The following is a 22,445-nucleotide window of genomic DNA, read 5'->3' on the forward strand; positions in this document are numbered from 1 at the left end:
TTTGATTACAGGAAGCATGCAGAGTCAGGAGTGGAGGCAGAAAAAGAACGAACAAGAAGGTGAAAACGGACAAACAAAAATCCGGCGGTAAAGAAGCAGAAACCAGAAAGAGAAGGCACATTCACAGACTAGAATCAGCAGTTTTTAGGGAGTTGACAAACTCTTGACTATTAGTTAAGCAACAATGTGGTTTTGGAAAAAAGATTTGAGTACAGAACATTTGGAAAGCCTGGTTGAGAAGATAACCCAAAGAACAAGGCAAGGAGGAAGTAACCCTTTGAGGCCCTGAAGGGGGAAAAAAGAAAAAAGAAACATGGGCAGAACGAGTCGAATTTAGAGTGCAAAAAGAAAAGCAGCAAGATTGTTACATTTGGTCAAATGTGAGCCGAGATAGTAAAAACAGAAAGGAGAATAATTTCACATCTGCCTTAATCTGATGGAAATGAGAGGAAGTTAAAGCACTCAAAGGGTCACAGAAAACAAAGCGGGCCATCTTACACCTGACCTCCCAGAGAGGGCCTTAAATACATCCAATCAGACAGATTTAAAGAGACAGTATCCTTTTTTCTCTTGCTACAGTCAAATAACCCTCTTGGGTTTGAAAACACTGAAATTCATTACTAAATACTGCAGGATACATTGAACATTAACAGTTTGCATCACAGCAAGACCAAGGAGTCTCTCTCTAGCCTCGAAATAAGACAGTTTGTATTCCTGTAATAAAAATACACTACTAAAATCTTTATGTATACATTTCTTCTTGGATAAAAACAGCTTGCAATACGTTTTTTTTTGTTTTCTTTTTTATGCATAAAATGCTGACCATCTTTTATGTTCTTGTCAATTTCACAAATTGAAAAAAAGCAGGCACACTGCAGCAAAAAAGCAAGGCAGGAAGGGTAATGCTAACTTCACTACGTTCTCAGAGAGCCAGAACCACAGAACCACGGCTGAGAAATCCATGCGGCGTTCATCGCAGTAAAACAAAAAGGGACGGAAAAAAAAGAGGATAAAATGAGGATCTGAGTCCATTTGGTAACTCACAAAAGAAATACTGTCTCTTTAAGAATACAAACAGTTGCTAAAACACAGTGCAAAGCGTATAGAGAGGGGCTCAAACAGCTCGGCCTGCTACATTTAACAACAGGTTAGTTGCTCTCCAAGAACAGTAGAGAAAGAAGATTTTACAGAATTTTATGTTTCTTAGGAATGTATCAATGTTTCTATGGACCAGTTTTTTTTTCGTTTTTTTTTTTTTTTTTTTTTGCAATATTTGAGCTTGTTTAAGTTAGCTGAGATGACCTATATGGGACATGATAGAGCATGTTTACATTTCTGGGGTTTTTTTCTCCAGTGAAACATCCTAGATGAAATGATTTGCTGTGCAAATGTATTTGCAACCCTTGAACTATTCCACATTTTGCCACAGTTCAACCACAAACGTCATGGTGTTTATCGGGATTTTACGTGCCGGATTGGCACATAATTGTTTAGTGGAAGGAAATGTTTGTTTGATGGAAGAAGAAGCTGCTCTGGTCAGATGAGGGTCAAATCTATGTGCAAAACACAAAGCGTGAGGAAAAACTGAGCCTGAACGGCACATGAAGCACGGTGGTAGAGGGGTTATGCTGTGGGGATAGTTTCCTTTAGATCAGACATTGCTGCAGTAGGACACGGGTAAATTTAGCTGGACGATAAATTGTCCCAGGAATTATTGCGATAAATAATATTTTTGAAAACATTTTTAATACATATCAATAATGACATCTAAATGCAAGTTTTCCCTCTGAAAGACCAATAAACTTTAACTTTGTAAAGTTAACACTGGAACGGGAAGACATTTTAAATGTCCAAAATGAAAACAACCAAAAACATTAAATAAAACAAAAATAACTGAAACTGTAAATATAACGGATTATAAAGTCTGTACCCAAAATTGCCATTCAAAATATATTAATAATTAGAACGGAAATAATTGAGTTTATTAAAATTTATCGTGTGATTATTTTATTAAGATTTTTTTTATTTGGATCAATGGTAACAGGCATAGATATTCGCTTTTGAGTTTGGAGCCAACCAACTGTGGATTAGATCAAAGCATCTTTATGAGTTAATTCAATCAGAATCCAAACCTGAATCCAGCAGAGAACCTACGGCAGAGTTTTGAGATTCATATTCAAACATTTCCCAGCCAAAATGACAGAACTTCAACTATTTTACAAAGAAGAATCGGCAAAACCAACATGTGCTGAACCAACACTAAAAGACTTAAATCTGCACTGCAAAAACAGGTTATCGGGTGTACCGTTAAACTAAACTTGATTTCCTCAATTTTGGGAGATTGGTAATCGGCAGTTGCTTGGTTAAGATTATCCACCTCCACAAAAATCTGCAAAAGTCTTTCTCTCTACAATGACGAAGGTCAACAACAGTCACCCCAACTATTTTTAGCGACTTTTCAAATAAAAAAGAAAATCGGTAACGGCCAAAATCAGAATCCCTGGTCAGGCTTTTTAAAGATCGACAGAAAATTGCAATTAGTGCACCCCTAATGTAAAACCACTTTTCTGATTTTTAGAAGTAAAAAATTAAAAAAAGAAAAAACATGTCATATTTTCCTTCCACCTCCCAATTATGTGGTGCTTTGTGTTTGTCTACCAAATATTTAACATTTAAATCCAATGAAGATTGAGGTTGTTCAAACGTAATATATATATATATATATATATATATATAAATTTGTGACTGTTAACTGCATGACTACTGTCAAATAAAGACTGAGCAGTGCACTGTGGAGTATTCATCCAACCACAATTACTTAAAATCTCAGATTACCCAGCTGAATCGGGTGAGGCGCAATGAAACACAAGCCGTGAGGTGGAAGTGAGACGCTGGATGAATAAATGATAAGCTGTGGCGGGGGGGATGAAGAACAGGAAGTGCTGACCTGTACCCTAACCTGAATATTAAGGAAACTGGGTTGATTTCCATTTAATACATGAACCACAACAAGCACCGGGGTGGAGTTGGACTTTGCCTTCATCGACACGATGAAGGCAAAAACGCCTCAAAGCCAGAGGATCATCAAAAAAGTAAATAAAAAAACAAAATAGTACTGCAGAGTAATACAATATTCGATCAGACATAAATAGAGAACCGCATGCACCCACATTCAAGCACTCAAATCTGAAGTTTATATTGCATCCAGCAATAATGTTGCTTTAATAAAATAGATTCTCTCCCAGTTGCTGCATGCAAAATCTCCTATTAAAGGGGGGAGATTTTCTGTTTCCACTTAATCCAAACTAGATTTTCTCGCCATCGGCACACGGCAGCTGAAAACGATACACTTCAGGTAACGCCTTTGGGATTTTTTTTTCCAGTCTATTGTGCAAAAAACCCCAAAAAACAGAAAAGAAAAGAAAAACCTATGAGCTGAATAATTCAGACGATCACCCCCACCGCCTCCTGTACTCATCTGTATTCAACCGGACCGCCTGTCACCACCGCTCGACACGACAGCAACGCGCAAATGGCACGCCGAGAATGTGCCGCCACCTCAGTGGGGACACAACAGGAAGCTTATCGGAGTCGGGCAGGCTGTGACCCGGGACCTCGGCTATGAGCTGCGGCTGCGAACGTATTAGAACTCAGGCACTCGTCAGTTTAATTGAATAAGGTATGAGGGGCAGGCGGGGGCTTTTATACCGGCTCATACGGGGCAAAGGAGAAGGAAGAAGGTGGATGTGAAAAGAGGAGAGGTATAAATAAATTAAATAAATAAATATAGAATAAATAAAGAAAGATGGATGATGAAATGTCAAATGGAGGAAATGATGCATCTAATCTGATATGTTATAGGTACGGTGGCCCGGAAATGTAAACTGCTTCAACGGATCACTAAACACAACTACAAATCTAAATGAATGACAACAAATTCAAAAGCACAACACTAACTAGGCACAACAAAAAAAAAAACAACAAAAAAACCACAGCAATATTAAGAAAATGAAAAAGGCAGGTCCCAGTGGGAGACATCGCTGATTGGAAAACGGCATTTTGATATTTGAACCTGAATTGGTAGGTTGGTAGCATCAACTGACTCACTCTTCGGTTACCTGGCAACAACAAGTTGAGTTTTTAAGCAGCTTTCTAACTGCTTAAAAATAAACATAATCATTGACTGAAAACTGTCAATAAACCAGTAAAGGTCACGCCACCAGTTTGAAAGCATTTTAGATATAAAAAAAATGTAACAATCACAACTAATAAATAATTATCTATATCTTCAATTATCGATAGACTGATATGAAAAACTTATATCATGATACATTTTCCAGCCGTAATCACTGCTATCATTCATATTTCGAACAAACGCGTCAACGCCAGAATCACTTCCGGTACTAAAGCATCATCATCCAATCAGTCTCCAGGCTCCCTCTAGGACCAACTTCTTATGTTTACTTAATTTGTAGTTGTGCTTTGTTAATGTCGTTGTGTTTTTGAATATGTTGTGTTTTCAAATACATATTTGTGTTTAGTGACTTGTCAATGTGTTTTGTGCTTCAGGGCCACCGTATTCAGGAACATCTGAGCGTTTTCTCTTCAACACAGACCTCATTTAGTTCCTCTTTGACCGCATGTTTGGTGACTGTGTTTTTTTTAAGTGGCTCCAGTGAGAGCGGAGATACCGGCTGGCCTCTGAAACAACATGGCGGTGCGGCTGGGCGGAGCCTCACCAGAGCAAGCGCACTAGTTCCTCACCTGTGGCGGGGGGCTGGTGGGCCGAGAGGCCCGGCAGATCCAGGGAGCTGTCTGACATCACGTGCTTCAGGTCCCCACTCATGTCCGACAGCTTCATGTCCAGCTGCACGGACAGCGCATCCTCCGAGTCGTCCTTCCCCGCGCTGCTGCCACCAATGGATGGCAGGTCCAGCGACTTGACGGACGCAGAGTCTTCCTTGCCATGCTTGAAAGCGGCCACCTTGTCCACCAGTGTTTTCTCGGAGGCACCGAGCGCCGTGCAGAACTTTGACGACTGGAAGTCGGCGAAGTCGTCCACATCGCTCCTGAGGGAGGAGAAGGAGCTGCCGCCGCCTACGCCACTCTCTTTGGCGTCGTCATAGGAGACGGATCCCTCCAGAGACAGCTGCTTCAGCACATCGTATTTGTCCGAGCCCTGCTGAGGCTTCTTCGCTGCACCAACCTCGCTTCTTGGCTCGCCGCCAGAACTTCCGAACGCCAGGAAGTCGGCGAAGTCATCCTGAGTGGCTACCGCCGCCCCTCCTGCTGCCACCGCCGCCGCGGTCGGGGCGGATTCAGAGGAGGAGCCAAAGAGGGCAAAGTCACCAAAATCATCCGAGGGAGGTTTGGCTCCGCTGGGGAGAAGGCCTAATGATACAGGTGGGAACGTGCCGAGTTTTTTCTCGGTGGGAGCAGGAATGGAGGAGAAGAGGTCCAGGTCGGCCATGTTGAGAGGATTTTTGGGCTGGGAGAGAGACACTGCTGGCTGCTGCTGTAAAGTCTGAGAGTTGGGAAAAGCAGAAGGGAAAGCGGGCTGGAAGATTTTGGCCTGATCTGAAGGGTCTAGTGGAGAGACGCTGTCGGCGGTTTTAAAGTCTGTGAAGCTGTCGTCGGCATTGACAGACTTGAAATCTGCGAATCCTTCCCCTTGAAAAAGAGAACGGAGGGAAAGATCAGCAACAAAAAAGAAAAAACATAACCATCACTGTAACAGCCAACAATTCAATTTCAAATCCTGTAAGAGAGGAAGAGTGGATTAGCTGCAGCACGCCTACAGTCCGCTGAGAATGGTAAACTTCCAGTTCTTGTGATGAACCATGGGCAACATGTCCAAAGAAACAGCACACGTCACCGCACAAACAACGCTCAACCAGTCACAAGTTTACATCCACACATGATCAGCATGAAAGTCATTCATTTGGGGGCTTTTAATGATACATCTGTACTATTCTCTGTCCAGGTTGGAATGCTATTTACAACAAACATGTTTAATAAACAAGAGTTGGTGGGACAAGTCCAAAGAAATGTATTTACTCTAATCTCTACAGGATAAAAATAATATAGACTCAAATTCAGTTCCACTGATTTTTGAACATTAATTAAGGTTACATAAATTTTTTCAACAAACGGTTTGATGCACTTTGGCTTCATTTTTTTGACCGCTCTTCTTAGTAGAAAATGTAAAATGAATTTATATTGGTAGGTTAGTACAGGCCTGACCCATAAACACAGTTTGGTCGTTTACAGCAGAGTTTGTTCTATCCATCCTAAAGCCAGTTCCGATGTCTGTTTCGAGAGAATTGTCATATAACACCTAATTGTTTAACTTCTGCCGAGGGTCGGACGATATGAATCAATCACGATGTAAACATTTTATAGTAATAACTATTGATCACTTTTGTTTTAGATATCTGAAATATTGCCAAAATGGTGGCGTGACCTTTCCTCTTTTATATTCAATTTCCTCTTGAGCTGTTGTACTCATTCTCTCCTTTGACTCCATGCCGCCATTTAATTTTTTTAAGCAGTTATGAGACACGGTGGCGAAACCTTAAAGCCGGCTGCAGGTTGACTCTCTGGTTACCTAGCAACATGTTGAGTACATTGCACAGCAGCAGTTTCAGGTTTGCCCACCGTGTCTCATAACTGCTTAAAAATAAAACACAAAGACGTGGAGAGAAAACTGGATGAAACAGGCGCAGTCACGCCTCCAGTTTGGCTGTATTTAAGATATTTTAACTAAAAAACTAATCAATAATCATCGATAGACATATCGATGATTCAGTCATATCGTCCAGCCCCATTAAAAACCCAAATCAATGCGACTCTGATGCCCAGTGATGAGTGTATGTAAACTTCAGACAAACATCCTACACCCACATGATCATGCCACCAGGAAATTCAAATTGCAAAACTTACAATCTTTACTACTTTTTCCAAACAGGAAATAATAGTCAAGATGAGCATTTTATGCACCAATAAAAAAAAATAAAAATAAAGACTAGAAAAATATCTTATTTGTGTTGCAACAAAAAAAACATCATACAAGATGTTGATTAAAGCACAAACCAAAACTCAGAATGCATTAAGTTTCAACATGTCTCGACACACTGTAGTAGTAATATATGCAGGGACTGAAAGAGAGAATCTGTTCACATGGCAGCTGCATGGAAGAAGAGGGAAAACTAATGGGCTCATTAGAGAAGACGGAGCCCGGCAATGCCAAAGAAAGGTCACAGCAAAGCATGACTTACTGGAGTCGTAAGAGAAGCCCCCATCAGAAGCTGTTCTAATGAAGCACGGGTGGGAAACACACTGGGATCAACACAGGACAGCGTAAACACGGAACAGTGCCGTCATGGCGGCTTTTCCCAATTTGCAACTACATGTTTGACCAGAAATAATCTGGCTCTGACCCTGTACCCCTCACCCATTTTCATGTAAGGATTTGCATTTTTCTCATGGAAGATGTGAAACTAGTCCTCTTTAAACAGCAGGAAAAACAGAAATTGGACTCTAAACAAAGAGAAGTTGAGTTTCTTACCAACTGTTTTCTTGTCAGCAGGTTGCTCTAGCTGTCTGAACACACTGTATTTGTCCCCAGTATCTAAACAATAAAACAGAAAAATCGAAAAATGAGTCAAAACCAGATGAGCGATTCCGTCTGAGCTCTACCAGGGGGCACTGACCAGACTCTTCAGTGTGGATGTTGTTACCCAATGTTAGCTACTTTCTGTATCACTGAGGTGTTTAAAAACAAGTATGAGGAAATAGAGTATATTTTATGACAAATGAATCATATCTATGATTTATTAAGTCTGTAAGAACTGAAGAATTTCAAAAGATAACAGTAAGGGTGACTGGAACTCAACAAAATTGCTCTGCTTTCGGCTTTAATTGTTTTGGAACGTGCTGGAGTTGGAAATAGGTCAATAAGGTAAGCAGTGTCCATTGCTAAGGACAAGCGATGGACACTGCCGTCTAATAATGCAAACCATTTAAAATTAGGGGTTAGCAACCTGCATGAACATATGACTGTGACTGCATGATACGACGACATCCTTCATTCCTTCATAGCACCACAAACACAAATATTGCTCTTGAAAAACATTTCCGTTTGAGAAAGGCTTCTTCTTTAGAAAAGAGTGACTTATATCGGCACAGTAATGGCATTTAATCATATTTTTGAATTTCCTGATATTTACTGATGCTCTTGTGGAACAAACAGTGGAGAAAAAAGCAAAAATAATGTTTCCAATCACAATGTCAGTTTTGATGTTTTTTAAAATGTATCATCAGTAACTACAATTTATCACAATAAATCAATTATTTTAATGTAAGAATTTTTTAACAATAAATGATAAACAGGCCTGTCACAGTAACAGATTTTGCTGGACAATAAATTGTTCCAGAAATTACTGCGATAAACGATAATATTGCTGTTTTGAGACCATTTTCAAGTAATACATTGATAATGAGAAAATAATCTCATTATCAATGAGGCAATTTCAACCTCTTAAAGACCAATATACTTTAACTGCGTAAAGAACCCTGAAACTGGAAAATACTATAAATATGCAAATAAAACATAAAAAACAAAAATAATAAATAAAATGGAGATAAAAAAACCAAGCATAATTGCCCTTAAAAAAATAATCAGAATAGAAATTATCTAGCTCATTTTAATTTATCATGTGATTAACTGATTAACTGGTTATTGTGACAGGCCTAGATTCATGCTCACTCCTATTTAAAACATAAAAATACTTTAAAAAAAAAAAAACTAAACAAAATGACTGCATTATTTAACTTTAGGACAATATTTTCTAAGCATGAACGGTCTTTGTTTTTCTACGTGGCTGTACTTGTCGGTAATACGTCCGAGAGGACAGACGGTGCTGTAACCATCAGAGCCAACGTGTTGCGCTACCTGAGACGGGGGGAGCGGGCTCCGCGGGCTGATCCACAGATAGCTGCTTGAACACGGCGTACTTATCGGAGGACGTGACAGAGGAAGAGGACAAGCCAGACACCGGAGTCAGCATGGCGGCTGTGCTGCAAGGACGCACAAGCTTCGTTCAGATACCATGAAGTGTGAACATCAACAATAAAACTTTGCATCTTTTTTTGGTTAGGTTTAAGAGACTTTTTTTTTTTTTAAGAAAAAAAGGCTGCAAAAGAAATACATCTTACATTGCAATAAGTGATATAAGAGACAGTGAATGACACATAGTGAATATCAACGTAATATCTGTCAGTGCAATATCCATTTCGCAAAAAGATGTTTGGAGTGTAATAATTGTTGGTTAGTATATTCCACGTGTTACGAAGAAAGAAGAAAATAGGTAAGATTTCTAATATTGTGTATCCTGGTCTAACAGACACTGCCATTCAAATGTCAAATAAATATATTTTTGGCATACAGAATTTGCATTTATGGCATTGAATAAAATCTTACTAAATCTTGCATGGGAAATTTAAATATTTCGCATATTGATGTAAAAATGACGAAAATAATTCGATATGTTGCTCAGCCCTACCAAGCTAGGAATTAAAATGCATTTGACCATTCTCACAATTACCGAAAAGCTGCGTAAAGTCACAAAATAACAAGGGATGAACAGATGGGAAAATTTGTGCAGATATTCGATATTAACATTGCTGCTATTGCTGATAACTGGCATTAACCATCATCATAAATATAATATATATACAGTATATTTTTCAACCAAAAATCAAGTATCGGATTATATCAGCTTGCACCTAAAAATCCCCAACAGAAGAATCCGCTGCAGCGTTTAGCCCGGCCCTGTATTTCTATCCACCAGTGACTGTATCCCATACGCAGACCCACTGGTTAACAAATGGGTCAATTGTTTTCATACCAATTATTACTGACTATGGTTCTGTGAGAAATATCACTTAATCAAGTCTTTCTCTAACGTTTCACACGACAAAATAAATAATAAAAGTATGTATTATTCCTGCTCATATTGTATCGAGTCAGTATCGATATCAGCCAACGCCCAAAGCTGCGATATTGATATTGTATCGGAAGTGAAAAAGATTTACAACCCTTCCAAGACATTTTTACTGATATGGTAAAAAACAACTGATATAAGCTGATACTGATGTTAGTGCCGATATATCATGAATCAATAAAAAAATAGCAGCCAAGATTTGCTTCATTGTCACGTTCTAATCCAAGCCTTACCAGCTTCAAAATAGCAAATTTCTATTCAATTCAATTCAAAAATACTTTATTAATGCCAAAAGGAAATTAAATCAATATTAATTCATAATTTAATCTCAACCAACCCCCCCCAAAAAATAAATTTAAAACAACTAACTAGACTATTGGTAAATTATTTCCCATATTCAGGATGTAAGTGTAGTTATGGCTACCGGTTTGACTCTCACATATGATTTATCTGAACAGCTATCGTCAACTGTGAGGATTTCTTTCAAAGCCTAAAAAGCTAGAACTATAAAGACTCCTTTGACTTAGATGTTTTTTCTTTCCTGCTACTCTCTTTATCTCTGTGTAGATAATTGCCTTGCAGATCTGTCTCACTGAAAGAGCAGTCTGTGGGAAAGGAGCCTAGAAAGTAATATAGAGAAATGAGGCTCTACTGTCCACCGAAATCAATTCATTAAGACATGACCCGAGCTCATTGCTATTCAGAGGAGGTTATTACAAGACATTAAGGCGGTGTAAGACAGACAATGAGCGGCGCAATTATTATGCTAAATAACTGGGCTATAAATAACCATCGGCAGCTGAATATTTGACACTTGTCTCTGCATATAATCACACCTCTTCTTCAGAGAAGGTAGACTGAATGCAGAAGGAACGCTAACTATGATGTATATGGGCATTATAGAGAAGTAAACTCCGAAATTATTCAGGTGACTTTTTTAAAACAGTTAAAATTGGAACATTTCAACTCATGGAAAATATTTTCCTTGGTGGAGTCTCATCCTCACCTGTTTGGATGTTGGTGTGTGACAGCAGGAGCAGGAGCAGCAGCAGCTGTGGGAAAACTACCTCCAGATTCGCCCTGGAAATCAGCGAAGGCCTGGTCTCCGGCTCCAGCCTTCGGCGCACCCTGGAAGTCCTGAAAGTCATCGTCGTCGGTTTTGCTCCCCTACGAGAACGCATGCGGAGGATTTTATAACAGATCAGCATAAAGAAGTGCATATTTGTAAAGTAGAAGGTTATTGAGATATGGTTTAATAAATGTTTACACATAAAAATAAATGTGGTGTGCATTTGTATTCAACCCAAATGAGTGAATACTTTGAAGAACCACCTTATTCTGCAGTTACAGAATATCGATTGCACCGATTGCAGTTTTCTGGTCGATCACAATCTTTAAAAAGTCTGACTTCCCAAATCCGATTCTGCCTGATTTCCATTTTTTTGTCTGAAAATTCAGAAAATATAGCTACAAAGTGAAAGGTGCTCACGGTTTCCCACAGTATATTATAAGCCTGATGGGCCAGCAGGCTTTATTTACACCCCCCACCAGGCTGAGCATTGTTTGATTTTACATTTTTTATTGTTTGATTTTTTTTTTAAGACTTCATACCGTATTTTCCGGACTATAAAGCGCACCTTACTATAAGTCTACAAAGATTTTTTTTTTTTTTTAAACTGGAAACGTACATATATAAGCCGTACCGGACTATAAGCTGCTGGCATCTCCGCCGCTCCCAGTTTTTCACAAGGACGCAGCCCTCTGCTGCTAAATCTGCTATTAAGAATGCAGCCCTGCGTCTCCAACGCCGAACCATGGAGCTTACGTGCAGCGGTTCTATTTCCCTCCTGTACTGCCAGATCAATAGCCTTCAACTTGAAAGCTGCATCATATGAACTTCTTCATGTGGTTTCCATGATGAGTTTGAAAACATTTCTCCGTCGTGCCTGCTGCTAGCATGTGCTTGTTCTAAATGAAAATTAATGCTTTCTTCTTTGATTTCCAGTTTCGACTTCCAATGATTTACTTCCTGCTAAAGAGCCTCCTGGCGGTTGAAGAAAAATCCACAGAAAAGCCGCACCGGGCCGCAAGGTTCAAAACGTTGGAAAAAAGTACCGGCTTATAGTCTGAAAAATACGGTAGTTGGGTTTTAGGTATTTTTAATGTCTTCCAATAACACACAATTAACTAGTAATACTTTCAAATTTTCTGTCAACATTAAACATTTTCTTTAACTCAAAAACATGGCACATCGCTCGATGACTGCCCTATAGCGCCCCTTACCACTGGGCTTAGCAGGTTTTCTGGGGGAAACTCTGGCTGCTGATTTCCAGACGCAGCATCATGCCCCACAGCATGACACCTTCTTAATGGGATGTTAAAAGTGATGCTAGTTTTTACACAAACACTTGGCATGCATGCCTGAAAGCGAATTTCTGAAGTTTATAATGTTCCTTCCATTTCACATTGAAGCTCTACTTCATTTGGCTCCAACATCACATTGTCATAAAACGACATTAAAATTTTTGTCTATGTGACAAAATGAGAAGCTCCGACACTTTAACCAGGGTATGTACCTGTGCTGCTGGTGCAGGTGGGAAAGTGGCGATGAAACCTGCGTTGGTGGGCGGTGGAGCGGGCACGGTGGGTGCCATAGCCATGACTGGTACCGGTACCGGCGCTGCTGGTGTTGCCATGGACATGGAGACGGGCGGCTGGGCCATCATGGGCTGCTGGTGCGGAGGGATGACGGGGGCCAGGGCCATGGCCAGGGCCGGCAGGTTGGGCACAGGCGGGGACGGAAACTGACTCAGTATTTCCACGTTCAACACTGGGAGGCCAGTCTGGAATGTAGGAAGACAGTTTTCACTAAATTCAAGTTAAAAATACTTTATTAGGTCCAAAGAATTAGATAAATTAATGATTACTTATTTAAAGGAGCAGTATTGTGTGTTTTCCATGCACATAGTGACATTATATAGCATAATCAAGTAAATATGCTACATTTGATTAAAAAAAAAAAAATCTATGTACATCAAATATGACTTAAAAGAAATTTGACTTTGTAATTTAACTCGGTTCTACCAGGTGTTTGGTCATTTCTGCTGGCTAGTCTGAAGGAGCTGACTGAAGGAGTCGAGAGGGAGGGGAGCTTGAAAACTGCAGCTCTGAGGAGGAGTTTCATATGAAAGGTGGAGCTAGGTCCACCCAGACGTTTTTGCAAAGCTCAATGGTTGCCATGGAGATTAAAGGACTTCTCAAATATGCATGAAAGAATCAAAGCAACATTCCATGTATATTTTTGATGAGGGAATAACATTAGGACATGATGTAAAGCTCAAAAGAGTAACTTTTTCACAATTTTGATGTACATATACTGATCAAAGTGGTGAAAAAGCATCTTTAACAGGCTCTGTGAGACTTATGGGGCCCTCTGGCAGTAAACTGTTGCTTTCCTCTGTGTTTCAGAGCAGATTTGCTGTGGCAGAACGCACCTTGTTTGGGTTCATATTTTTTTCTTAAGGCCGTGGGAGATTTACATCACCGGCGGTGTTTTATTATTCCAGGGATGGAAGCGGTGGCACGCTGCGTTTCGTGAGCTGCCTGCAGATTTGCAACCCCCCCCCGAATGGGGAAGTACGTTACGCGACAGGTTGGGGCTGATAAGAAGTCTCCTGCCGAACTCATATGATTTCAGGAAACGTAAGGCTCGCCGTGCTTCATGAGCCTGGAGCTTATTGAAAATGCTGCATTTATTTTTTTTTTACGTTTAACTAAAGTTTGATAGAGGAATGTGTTGAGGATTATTCCTGGAGTTGTTTGAAGGGGGTTTATTTATTTGTGTGTGTTTGTTGCTGTTGTTACCTGTGCCACACCGATTAGTGCCAGTACGGTGTAGAGCTCCTCCTTGGTCAGCATGCCGGGGGTTGTGCGGTTGGCTGATGCCCAGATTTGCCCCAGTGCCTCCCGGGGAAGCCCCGATGACATCAGTATGGGGTAGAGCTTTGCCGTGTCTATCCCTGCCGGAGTCATCGTCAGGTCCAAAACCTTCTTAAACATGTCTGCCAGGAACAACAACCAGAGGTTCATGTTTACTGAACTTTCTTTCACAATTTACATTTTGTAACTTTGACCTTTAATGCATTTTTTTTGGAGTTATTCTATACAATTACACAAAGTAATGGTTTTCATCATTTAAAGAACATTAAAATCTGACTAATGCCTCACCTCAAAAGGTTTGTAGATGTTCCCTAATATTTCCATCTTCATATGAAAGGTAGGTCAGTGCATCATAACATTTTCTAAGCTCATGGCATTATTTTAAATCTTAACCATACTTTATACTTTTTTTTTTTTTTAAGCAAAAATGAACCCCTTAGTTGGCCAATAGAAGCGGCTTTGTCATCCACTGCTAGTTGGTTGTAGATGGGGTTTGTGCGACCAAAAATATGAGAACACAAAGACTCCAACTTGGTACTTTCTTATGGAGAAAAATAAAATGCGACAAAGTTCATTGAAATTTTTAACACGTTAAAATCTGTGTAATTAATTTACCATTTTGATTAATTAATTCATTGACGGTAAAGTTTTTTCTCAGTATCAAACCTGTCCAAAGTTTTATTTAGCCTTCATGATGCTCAAGTTTAATCTCAAAATTATTTTAGTATTTTTCTTGGAAAATTTTGACTTTTGGACGTCAGAAATGTTCACGTTATTTCTAGAAATCCTGAGATTAATCTAAAAATTTCAGATTTTTTTTTCAGCAGAATTGTACTTTTTTGCCGTTGAATTGAATATAAATGCTCGTCACACTTTCCAGATATTTGTAAAAAACACAAAAACCAAAATTAGGTACCGGTAAACTCTGCAGAAAATAAATAATCCAAAACTTAAACACTGATCCCGTCCTTGAGCGGAAGCGCTTACCTGGGACGAGGCTGTCGTTGTAAACCCAGGCAGGCGGGATGGACTGAATGTGCTCTTGTTGTGGATACACAGCAACACCTGCTGTCACAAGCAGACCGGGAGACACTCAGTTAGTTTTTACGACGAGTGTCTTGTCTGGGCCTGCCGACACCTGAGCCCTGCTGGCATCAAACTCAACAGAGGGGGGAAAAAAAGCTTGACGTCTGCCGGGCTGGCTGCAGATACAAATCACAAGCGTTCCTCTAAATAAGGCCATAAATCCCATCTTCCATGAGAAAATAAAAGTTAAAGAATACAAATTCAACACCAACAGTGATCAGAACATTTCTTTCCAAAGAAAGACTACAACAAACTCCCAACTTTTTTATGATAGTGATGAAGTCTTTAAAGAAAGATTATCTGGCATTTTATTTCTCTCAATAACATGGACAGAAAAAAAACAACCAGAAGTAGCAAAGTAGCATGCACAATCAGATGAGGTGGGCTCCCAAGAGGAATCTAAAAATCCATGCGCATCCCTGTTAAAACCGAGGCAGCAGCCATGAGCCAGAGGTTGTTGTCTGGGATTCAAATCCACGGTGAAAGAGAGTTTATTAGTCAGCAGGAATCACCCAGAGACCCCGACAGACACGGTTCATTTCCAGGAGCAGAAAGAGCCTCTGACAGAGGCGGAAAGTCAGTAGAAACGTAGCGGAGGATTTACAGACAGCAGGACGGTACGACGGACATTGTAGATAGAAAAACAAAAAGAAAAAGTAAAGAGCACATTTCCACCAAAAAACTCTTGAAATTTTTAGATTAATCTCAGAAATTTTGTGGAAAAAATCGTGGACATTTTCTCACAAGATCGACTTCAGAATTTGTGAAAACGTTTCTCGTACATTTTCAACTCGTAGAGCTCAGAAATTTCCAATTTTTTGTTAACACTTTATTTGAAGGGGGTGAATAAGAGCGTCATGACACTTTCATAAACATGACATAACACATGTCATGAACATGAATAAGTCTTCATGAATATTTATGACTGTTGTCATAAAGCGTCATTCGGTAAATTATGACACTTTTAATACAAAGTTGACATTATACAAAATGTCTTTGTTATGACAACTTGACATTAACCAAGAAATCATTACTGTTTAAACTTTACCTTTAATAACATCCATCCATCCATCCATTTTCTTACACCCTTGTCCCTCAGTGGGGTTGGGAGGGTTGCTGGTGCCCATCTCCAGCTAACGTTCCGGGCGAGAGGCAGGGTTCACCCTGGACAGGTCACCAGTCTGTCGCAGGGCAACACAGAGACACACAGGACACACAACCATGCACACACACACTCACACCTAGGGGCAATTTTGGAGAGGCCAATTAACCTGACAGTGATGTTTTTGGACTGTGGGAGGAAACCGGAGAACCCGGAGAAAACCCACGCATGCACAGGGAGAACATGCAAACTCCATGCAGAAAGACCGGGGCCAGGAATCGAACCCAGAACCTTCTTGCAGCAAGGCAACAGCTCTCCTTTAATAACATAAAGTTACCTAATTTTTAAAGTGCAATCAGTAAAACGTTTATAACAAATATATATTTGTTATGACAACAGTCATAAATATTCATGAAGGCTTATTCATGTTCATGACATGTGTTATGTCATGTTTATGAAAGTGTCTTGACGCTCTTATTCACCCCCCTTCAAACAAAATGTTGCCAATTCTTTTTATAAAAAAATTTCTGAAATGTATCTCGAAATTTTCGTTTTGTTTCTTTAAACTTTTTTTTACTTTGAGCTTGGAAATGTCCACATTTTTTCTAGAAAATTTCTTAGATTAATTTCAAAATTTCTGAGATTTTTGGCAAAAACGTAATTTTTTTTTCCTATCTACAATGACCAAATTCTCCGTCCTGAAGAATCAGTTAGCTTGATTTGTTTACTCCCTGAATTTCATACAAACTAATTGAGCAACAAAAAAAGACTGGAAACTACGACCAGTTAGAATGAAGGTATTTATTGTTATTCCTTAACGCTAAAGCAAAGCAAGGTGCAGTAGAAGCAGCAGTACAGTCCAGTAAACGGGCGCTTCTCTCACCGCTCTCACTACCGCTCTGAGCAGCTGACGGCAGCTGGGGGTTGGGCGGAGAAGCCGCGGCTTCCTGCCTCTTCTCCGTGATGAAGACGGAGCTCAAGTCCTCGGTGGCGGCGGCCCAGTTCCTGGCCTTGGGGCTGGCCGAGAACTGGGACGAAACCCTGGCTCTCGGAGCCATCTGAGCCAAACTCTGCTTGGACTTAAAGCTAACTTGGGCGGATTTATCGGCGGTAAGATCGCAGGAGGAGAAGAGCTTCTCTTCCAGCGAGGGGCCTGGATGGGTGAATGAGGAAGAAGCTCCTTTAGTAGCGTCCAGACTGTGGGTTTTTTGTAGGAGGTTAAAGAAATTGTGAAATATTTTTGATATTGCATATCAAAAATGAAAATCACATTTTTCATGATCATCTATAAAATAATTTAACAGTTTTTTAAATCTAAATTTCATTATGGAAGTCTGGAAGTTAATCATGTCACACAACTTTTTTTTTCCAAAATATGAAACGTAATTGAAGTAAATTTCATACTTTTTTAGATTATGACCTTTTTTTTTTTATTCTAGTTAGTTTACACTAAAAATCACCAAAAAAAGCCCTGAAATCTGAAATCGCCTGGCTTGTCTGTCAGCAGCTTCTCTTCCTGATCACAAGTGTTGACTAACAACTGAAATCAGAAGTGACTCAGGGACCAGAGATTTGACTGGACAGAGGGTTGGCCGCTTCGGTCCCCAGCTGTCTGTACTGACATTCACAGCACAAAGTGTTGCTAAGTGTCCGCTGCCGCTCCGCAGATAAACTACTGATAAATGACAGTTACGGTCTCCTCGGCTGGTGTATGAAGCAATTAGTTAACAGGCCATATGAAACTAACTTTAGAATTAGAATTTTAGATAATGTCACTATTTATTTATGGAAAAAAAGAAGTTGAAAAACTGACCTTCTTTATACTTTCTCTTCCCAATTATGCTTTATTTTGGATTGGTCTACTACATAAAGTTCCATTAAAGGGGCACTATTATGTATTTTCGGCACAAGGTGCCATTTCATAGCATAATCAAGTAACTATGTTAACTTCGGTTGTTATAAAAATGACACATCAAATATGACCTAAAAGAAATTTGACTTCCTCTGTCTTTGCTTCCGTCTCTTTAAAAACTCCTGCTCTTTCTGAAACTCGGCCCTCAGGAAGTCATCACAACATAGCTCCTCTATTAACCCTTTGACAACATTTTTATCAGTGTTTCACTGAGAAGTAGCTCGTATAATGAGCTTGGAAGATGTGCAATTCCACCAGGTGTTTGCTAATTGCTGCTGGCTAGTCTGAAGGAGCTGAGTGAGGGAGTCAAGGGACAGGGTTGCTCTGTGAGGCGGAAGCTCAAAAACTTGTAAACTGCAGCTCGGAGGAGGAGCTTTGTCTCGAAGGTGGAGCTAAGTTCCCCCAGGCGTTTTGAACAGCTGAATGGTTGCCACGGGAGATTAAAGGATTTCTCAAATATGCAGAATCAAGCCAACACTCCAGGTATGTTTTTGGTGATTATAACATGACATAAAACTTCAAAAAGTTGATTTTACATAAAACTGCCCCTTTAAAATATATTCAAGCTTTTGTTTGTAGCATAACAAAACGCATAGAACCTCAAAGGGTTTCAATATTTTTGCAAACCTAAAGCATCCAAAGAAGACAAAAAAAAACAAACAAACAAAAAAACAGAACTAGTAGGGTTGTGAGGAAACAGTTGAGTGTGAATTACAGGGTGGTGGAAACAGGGTGTGAACCAAGACAAAGAAGAGTTACCTTGAAATGAAGGTTGTGAAGTGGTGTTGACAGCAGAGTGCTGGGAGGCAGTGGGAATGGACACAGAGGCGGGGAGAGGTGGTGAGGAAGTGAATGATGGCTGAGTCGGGGCTTGAGAGGGGAAGTGCAAAGTGGAGGAAGGGAAAGTGTTTACAGGGCCCTGAACAAAGTCACTAAACTCCTCGTCGTCCTCAACGACGTCCTGAGCGGCGACGGAGGATGGAGGCTGGGCATGGACCTGAGAGGAGAGGCCAAAGGCGGCGGTGGGAGAGAAGGAAGAGGAGGAGGACGGAGGGAAGGATGCGGGGGTGTCTATGGGCCCCTGAAAGTCACTAAACTCGTCAGTGTCCTCGGAGAAAGCTGGGGGGAGGGAATGAGTGGTGACAGGCGGGTGTGATGGCGATGACTCTGCAAAACGGAGACATAATGAAGACGGCAAAAAAAACACACACACACAACGATGGAGAATGAATTACAGAGGCTGTGAAGGGGGGAGTCAATGTTACGTGAGAAAAATTAAGCAAAATTTAACCAAAAGATAGTCAATATTTTATTATACCTTTTTAGATTTTGCTTAACCATATAAAGATATTATGTGTGTGCCTTAACAGCATCTTAAAGTGGTTGCCATGGGAGATTACAGGATTAAAGGTGCACAGTGTAACTTGTATAAAATATGTTTTTGTTTAAACGGTCCCTATGTTGTGACAGTGTGTTGAGCTCCTCCTGAGCTGCCTACGCATCTGAAACAACGCATAACACACTGCTGACCAAAAACAACCAATCAGAGCTAGGAGGAGGGTCTTAGAACTGTCAATCCCCCTCATGTACTCACTGTACATGTACACGACACGCAAATGGCAGCGAAACAATTCACTGTTACGGGAAAACCGTTTCTTCATCATCATGAGTGGCCATGCCAACTAGCCTTAGCTAAGACCCGCCTTCTGGCTCTGATTGGTTGTTTCTAGTCAGCACTGGGAGAAGGCAGAGGAGTAAAAAAGTTTTTCGCAGATTATTCATTTTATAACATACTGTCACGACATAGTGACAGTTTCAACAAACGTGTAACAAAATATTTTTTTATAAAAGTGACATACTGCAGCTTTGTCTTTTGATGATTTTTTTAAAATCATCTTGTAATAAAAACAAATGTGTTTTTATTACAAGATAATAAAACTGGTTGGAAGAATCACCAACCAGTTGGTGATTCTTCACCAACCAGTTGGTGATTCTTCCACCAACAACTGGTCACACAACTGAAAATATATGGAATATGCTCCATAAATGCAGCAGAAAGTGGCTCAATTCTTACTAACAGCAAGAATTGTATGAGCAATTTGCTAATGGCTAAAACGGTATCCAGAGTATAATTGGATGTGTATGCATAATTCAAAAACAAAAGTTCAAACATATCATTAAATGCCCCAAAGTAATGTAACTGTTAATAAAAAATGGATTTACTTAAGAAGAGTGGAAGTGAGATCTAAAAACAGAAGTCTGAATTAAAACCACGACGACAATAAGACTGACAGGAATTCTGAAAAAATAAGACGTATATTATGGGTCAAATACGGTGGAACCATGGATCAATTTTCAGACTGAAAGTCACATCCCTGACTACAACAAACAGTTCCTTTAAGCTATGAACTAAAATAGGAGTAAAGTGTCAGGAACTCCATGAACAGATTGATGGTGAAGCTACCTGGCTTCTTGGTCTGTGACGAAGGAGTCGGGTGCATTTTAGCGTCCCTGCTGAACCCGTCCAAGTTGCCTTTGATGGCTTCCAAAGCGTCGTCCCGACTCTTCTCCCCTGTCTGAGCGCAAACCAAGAAGAGAGTTACACAAAGTTAATCTGAGGCCTGGAAACTGTATAAAAACAAAAGGTGACATTGGGAGGGAATCACCTTGGGCTTGACGCTGCTAAGCAGCCTCAGCTTCTGCTTTTGCTCCTCAAACTGTCTTCTCTTTCTGTCCTCCTCCAGCATCTTCTGCTGCTGCTCCAGACGTTTTCTGAAACAAAAACACAGGAAGTTTAATGGGACGCTGAATTTTAAAGGTATAACGCTATTAAAGAAGGGAATGACGTAAGATGTTAGTTTTAGAGATGTACCGATCCCATATTAATAGTTGTATCGGTACCAAAAATTTGTTATGGCAACAGATCTACACATGAACAACCTCTTACTTAATTTCGCTAACATTTTTTGTTTCAGTTTTAATACAAAATTTTACAACAGATTTATTTCAGAGTGTTAATATTTTAAGTTGCAGTTATATTTTTCTTTTCGGTCATATTTTAAGTCATCATCGCTTCAGCCCCATACCTGTAATAAAAACAGAACATATGAAAGCTGATGCGGTAATGAGGAAGCAGAAACAACATGTTAGCATGTAGCTTACTGATGCTCCTCGGCCATCTGTTTCTGCATGTCAGCTGTGTACTGGGGTCCAGCTGGTCTCATGCCCATGAACTGGGGCTGACCTAAAAATGGCATCCCGGGGGTCTGCATCCCGATTGCCATCCCACCCTGAACAAAAACACACACACACAAACATTGAAAGCAGTACAAACATTTCATTAGCTTTCCTTCTGTCACGGCCTTTTTATTTTACATTAAATGGCCTCATAAAGGGAAAGGAAAAAATTTAATTTACACATTCTTACAAATGTAACATATTCTCAATAACATCTTCAGAAGATGTTACTGAAAAAAAATCTGTTAATAGAATATTAGTCTATTAAAAATACCTTTTCTTAAAGGGGCATTACTATGTCAAACCGGCTTTTTTGAGTTTTACATCATGTTATAATTTTATTCCCTCATTAAAACATACCTGGAGTGTTGCTTTGATTCTTTCATAGATGTTTGAGAAATCCCTGTAATCTCCATGGCAACCATTTAGCTAGGTGAACCTAGTGACGCCTCAGAGCCGCAGTTTCCAAGCTTCGGAGTTTCCCCTTTCCTGCTACTCCTATTACACTCAGCTCCATCAGACTAGCCAACATCAATTAGCAAACTAATTGGAACTGCACATCTGCTGAGCTCATTATGAGCTACTTCTCAGTGAAATGCTGGTAAAAACGTTGTTAAAAAGTTAATAGAAGAGTGATGATGTCATGACTTCCTGAAGGCAGAGGTTCAGAGAGAGCAAGAGCTTCTTACAGAGACAGAGGTAAAATTTGAAGGCTTTATATTTCTTTTACATCGTATTTGATTATATAGCATTTTTATTGCAACTGAAGATAACATAGTTACTTCACTGTCCTTTAAAACAACACACTATGCCTGGAAAACACATAATACTGCCCCTTTAAATAAAAATCAGAAACTCAAGTACGAAATAAAGGGAGGCTGACCTGCATTTGAATGGCACCGGGGGGCATCTGCCCCCCAAAGTTCATTCCCATCATTCCCTGCATGTTGGGCTGCATGACAGGAACCATGGGGAAGCCCTGCTGTGGCTGCTGCTGCTGCTGCGGCATCGGGACCATTCCTGTGGGAGACAGACAAACAGCATGCCAAGCTGCTGGACATGTCATCGTAGACAACTAGTGTCCGGTTCAAAGAACACAACGCGACAGGTCACAGAAAGAACAGTCTGCCATGTTCCAAGATCATTTGATCTCGCTAAAAAAAAC

The 22,445-nt window shown here is 40.1% G+C and overlaps 1 protein-coding gene across 9 annotated transcripts in view; it reads right to left on the reverse strand.

Annotated features, from left to right (window-relative positions):
* Window positions 1-22,445, reverse strand: part of synrg (synergin, gamma) — a 49,844-nt gene that overhangs the window by 22,118 nt on the left and 5,281 nt on the right. For 2 of the 9 annotated variants that reach the window (XM_081614315.1, XM_081614317.1), the window contains exons 3-15: window positions 22,164-22,300; window positions 21,206-21,333; window positions 20,710-20,815; window positions 20,508-20,619; window positions 18,803-19,210; window positions 17,015-17,284; window positions 14,931-15,011; window positions 13,869-14,065; window positions 12,581-12,847; window positions 11,011-11,171; window positions 8,954-9,078; window positions 7,568-7,630; window positions 4,765-5,670 (exon numbers count right to left, since the gene is read on the reverse strand). In XM_081614315.1, coding sequence (XP_081470441.1) covers window positions 4,765-5,670; window positions 7,568-7,630; window positions 8,954-9,078; window positions 11,011-11,171; window positions 12,581-12,847; window positions 13,869-14,065; window positions 14,931-15,011; window positions 17,015-17,284; window positions 18,803-19,210; window positions 20,508-20,619; window positions 20,710-20,815; window positions 21,206-21,333; window positions 22,164-22,300 — 2,961 coding nt within the window. The remainder of the gene's footprint in view (window positions 1-4,764; window positions 5,671-7,567; window positions 7,631-8,953; window positions 9,079-11,010; window positions 11,172-12,580; window positions 12,848-13,868; window positions 14,066-14,930; window positions 15,012-17,014; window positions 17,285-18,802; window positions 19,211-20,507; window positions 20,620-20,709; window positions 20,816-21,205; window positions 21,334-22,163; window positions 22,301-22,445) is intronic. The other 7 variants (XM_081614322.1, XM_081614323.1, XM_081614316.1 and 4 more) reach the window with 6 other exon arrangements.

Source organism: Poecilia reticulata, chromosome 13 (genome assembly GCF_904066995.2).
Source record: "Poecilia reticulata chromosome 13, P_reticulata-male-v2, whole genome shotgun sequence".
NCBI classification, from domain to species: Eukaryota; Metazoa; Chordata; class Actinopteri; order Cyprinodontiformes; family Poeciliidae; genus Poecilia; species Poecilia reticulata.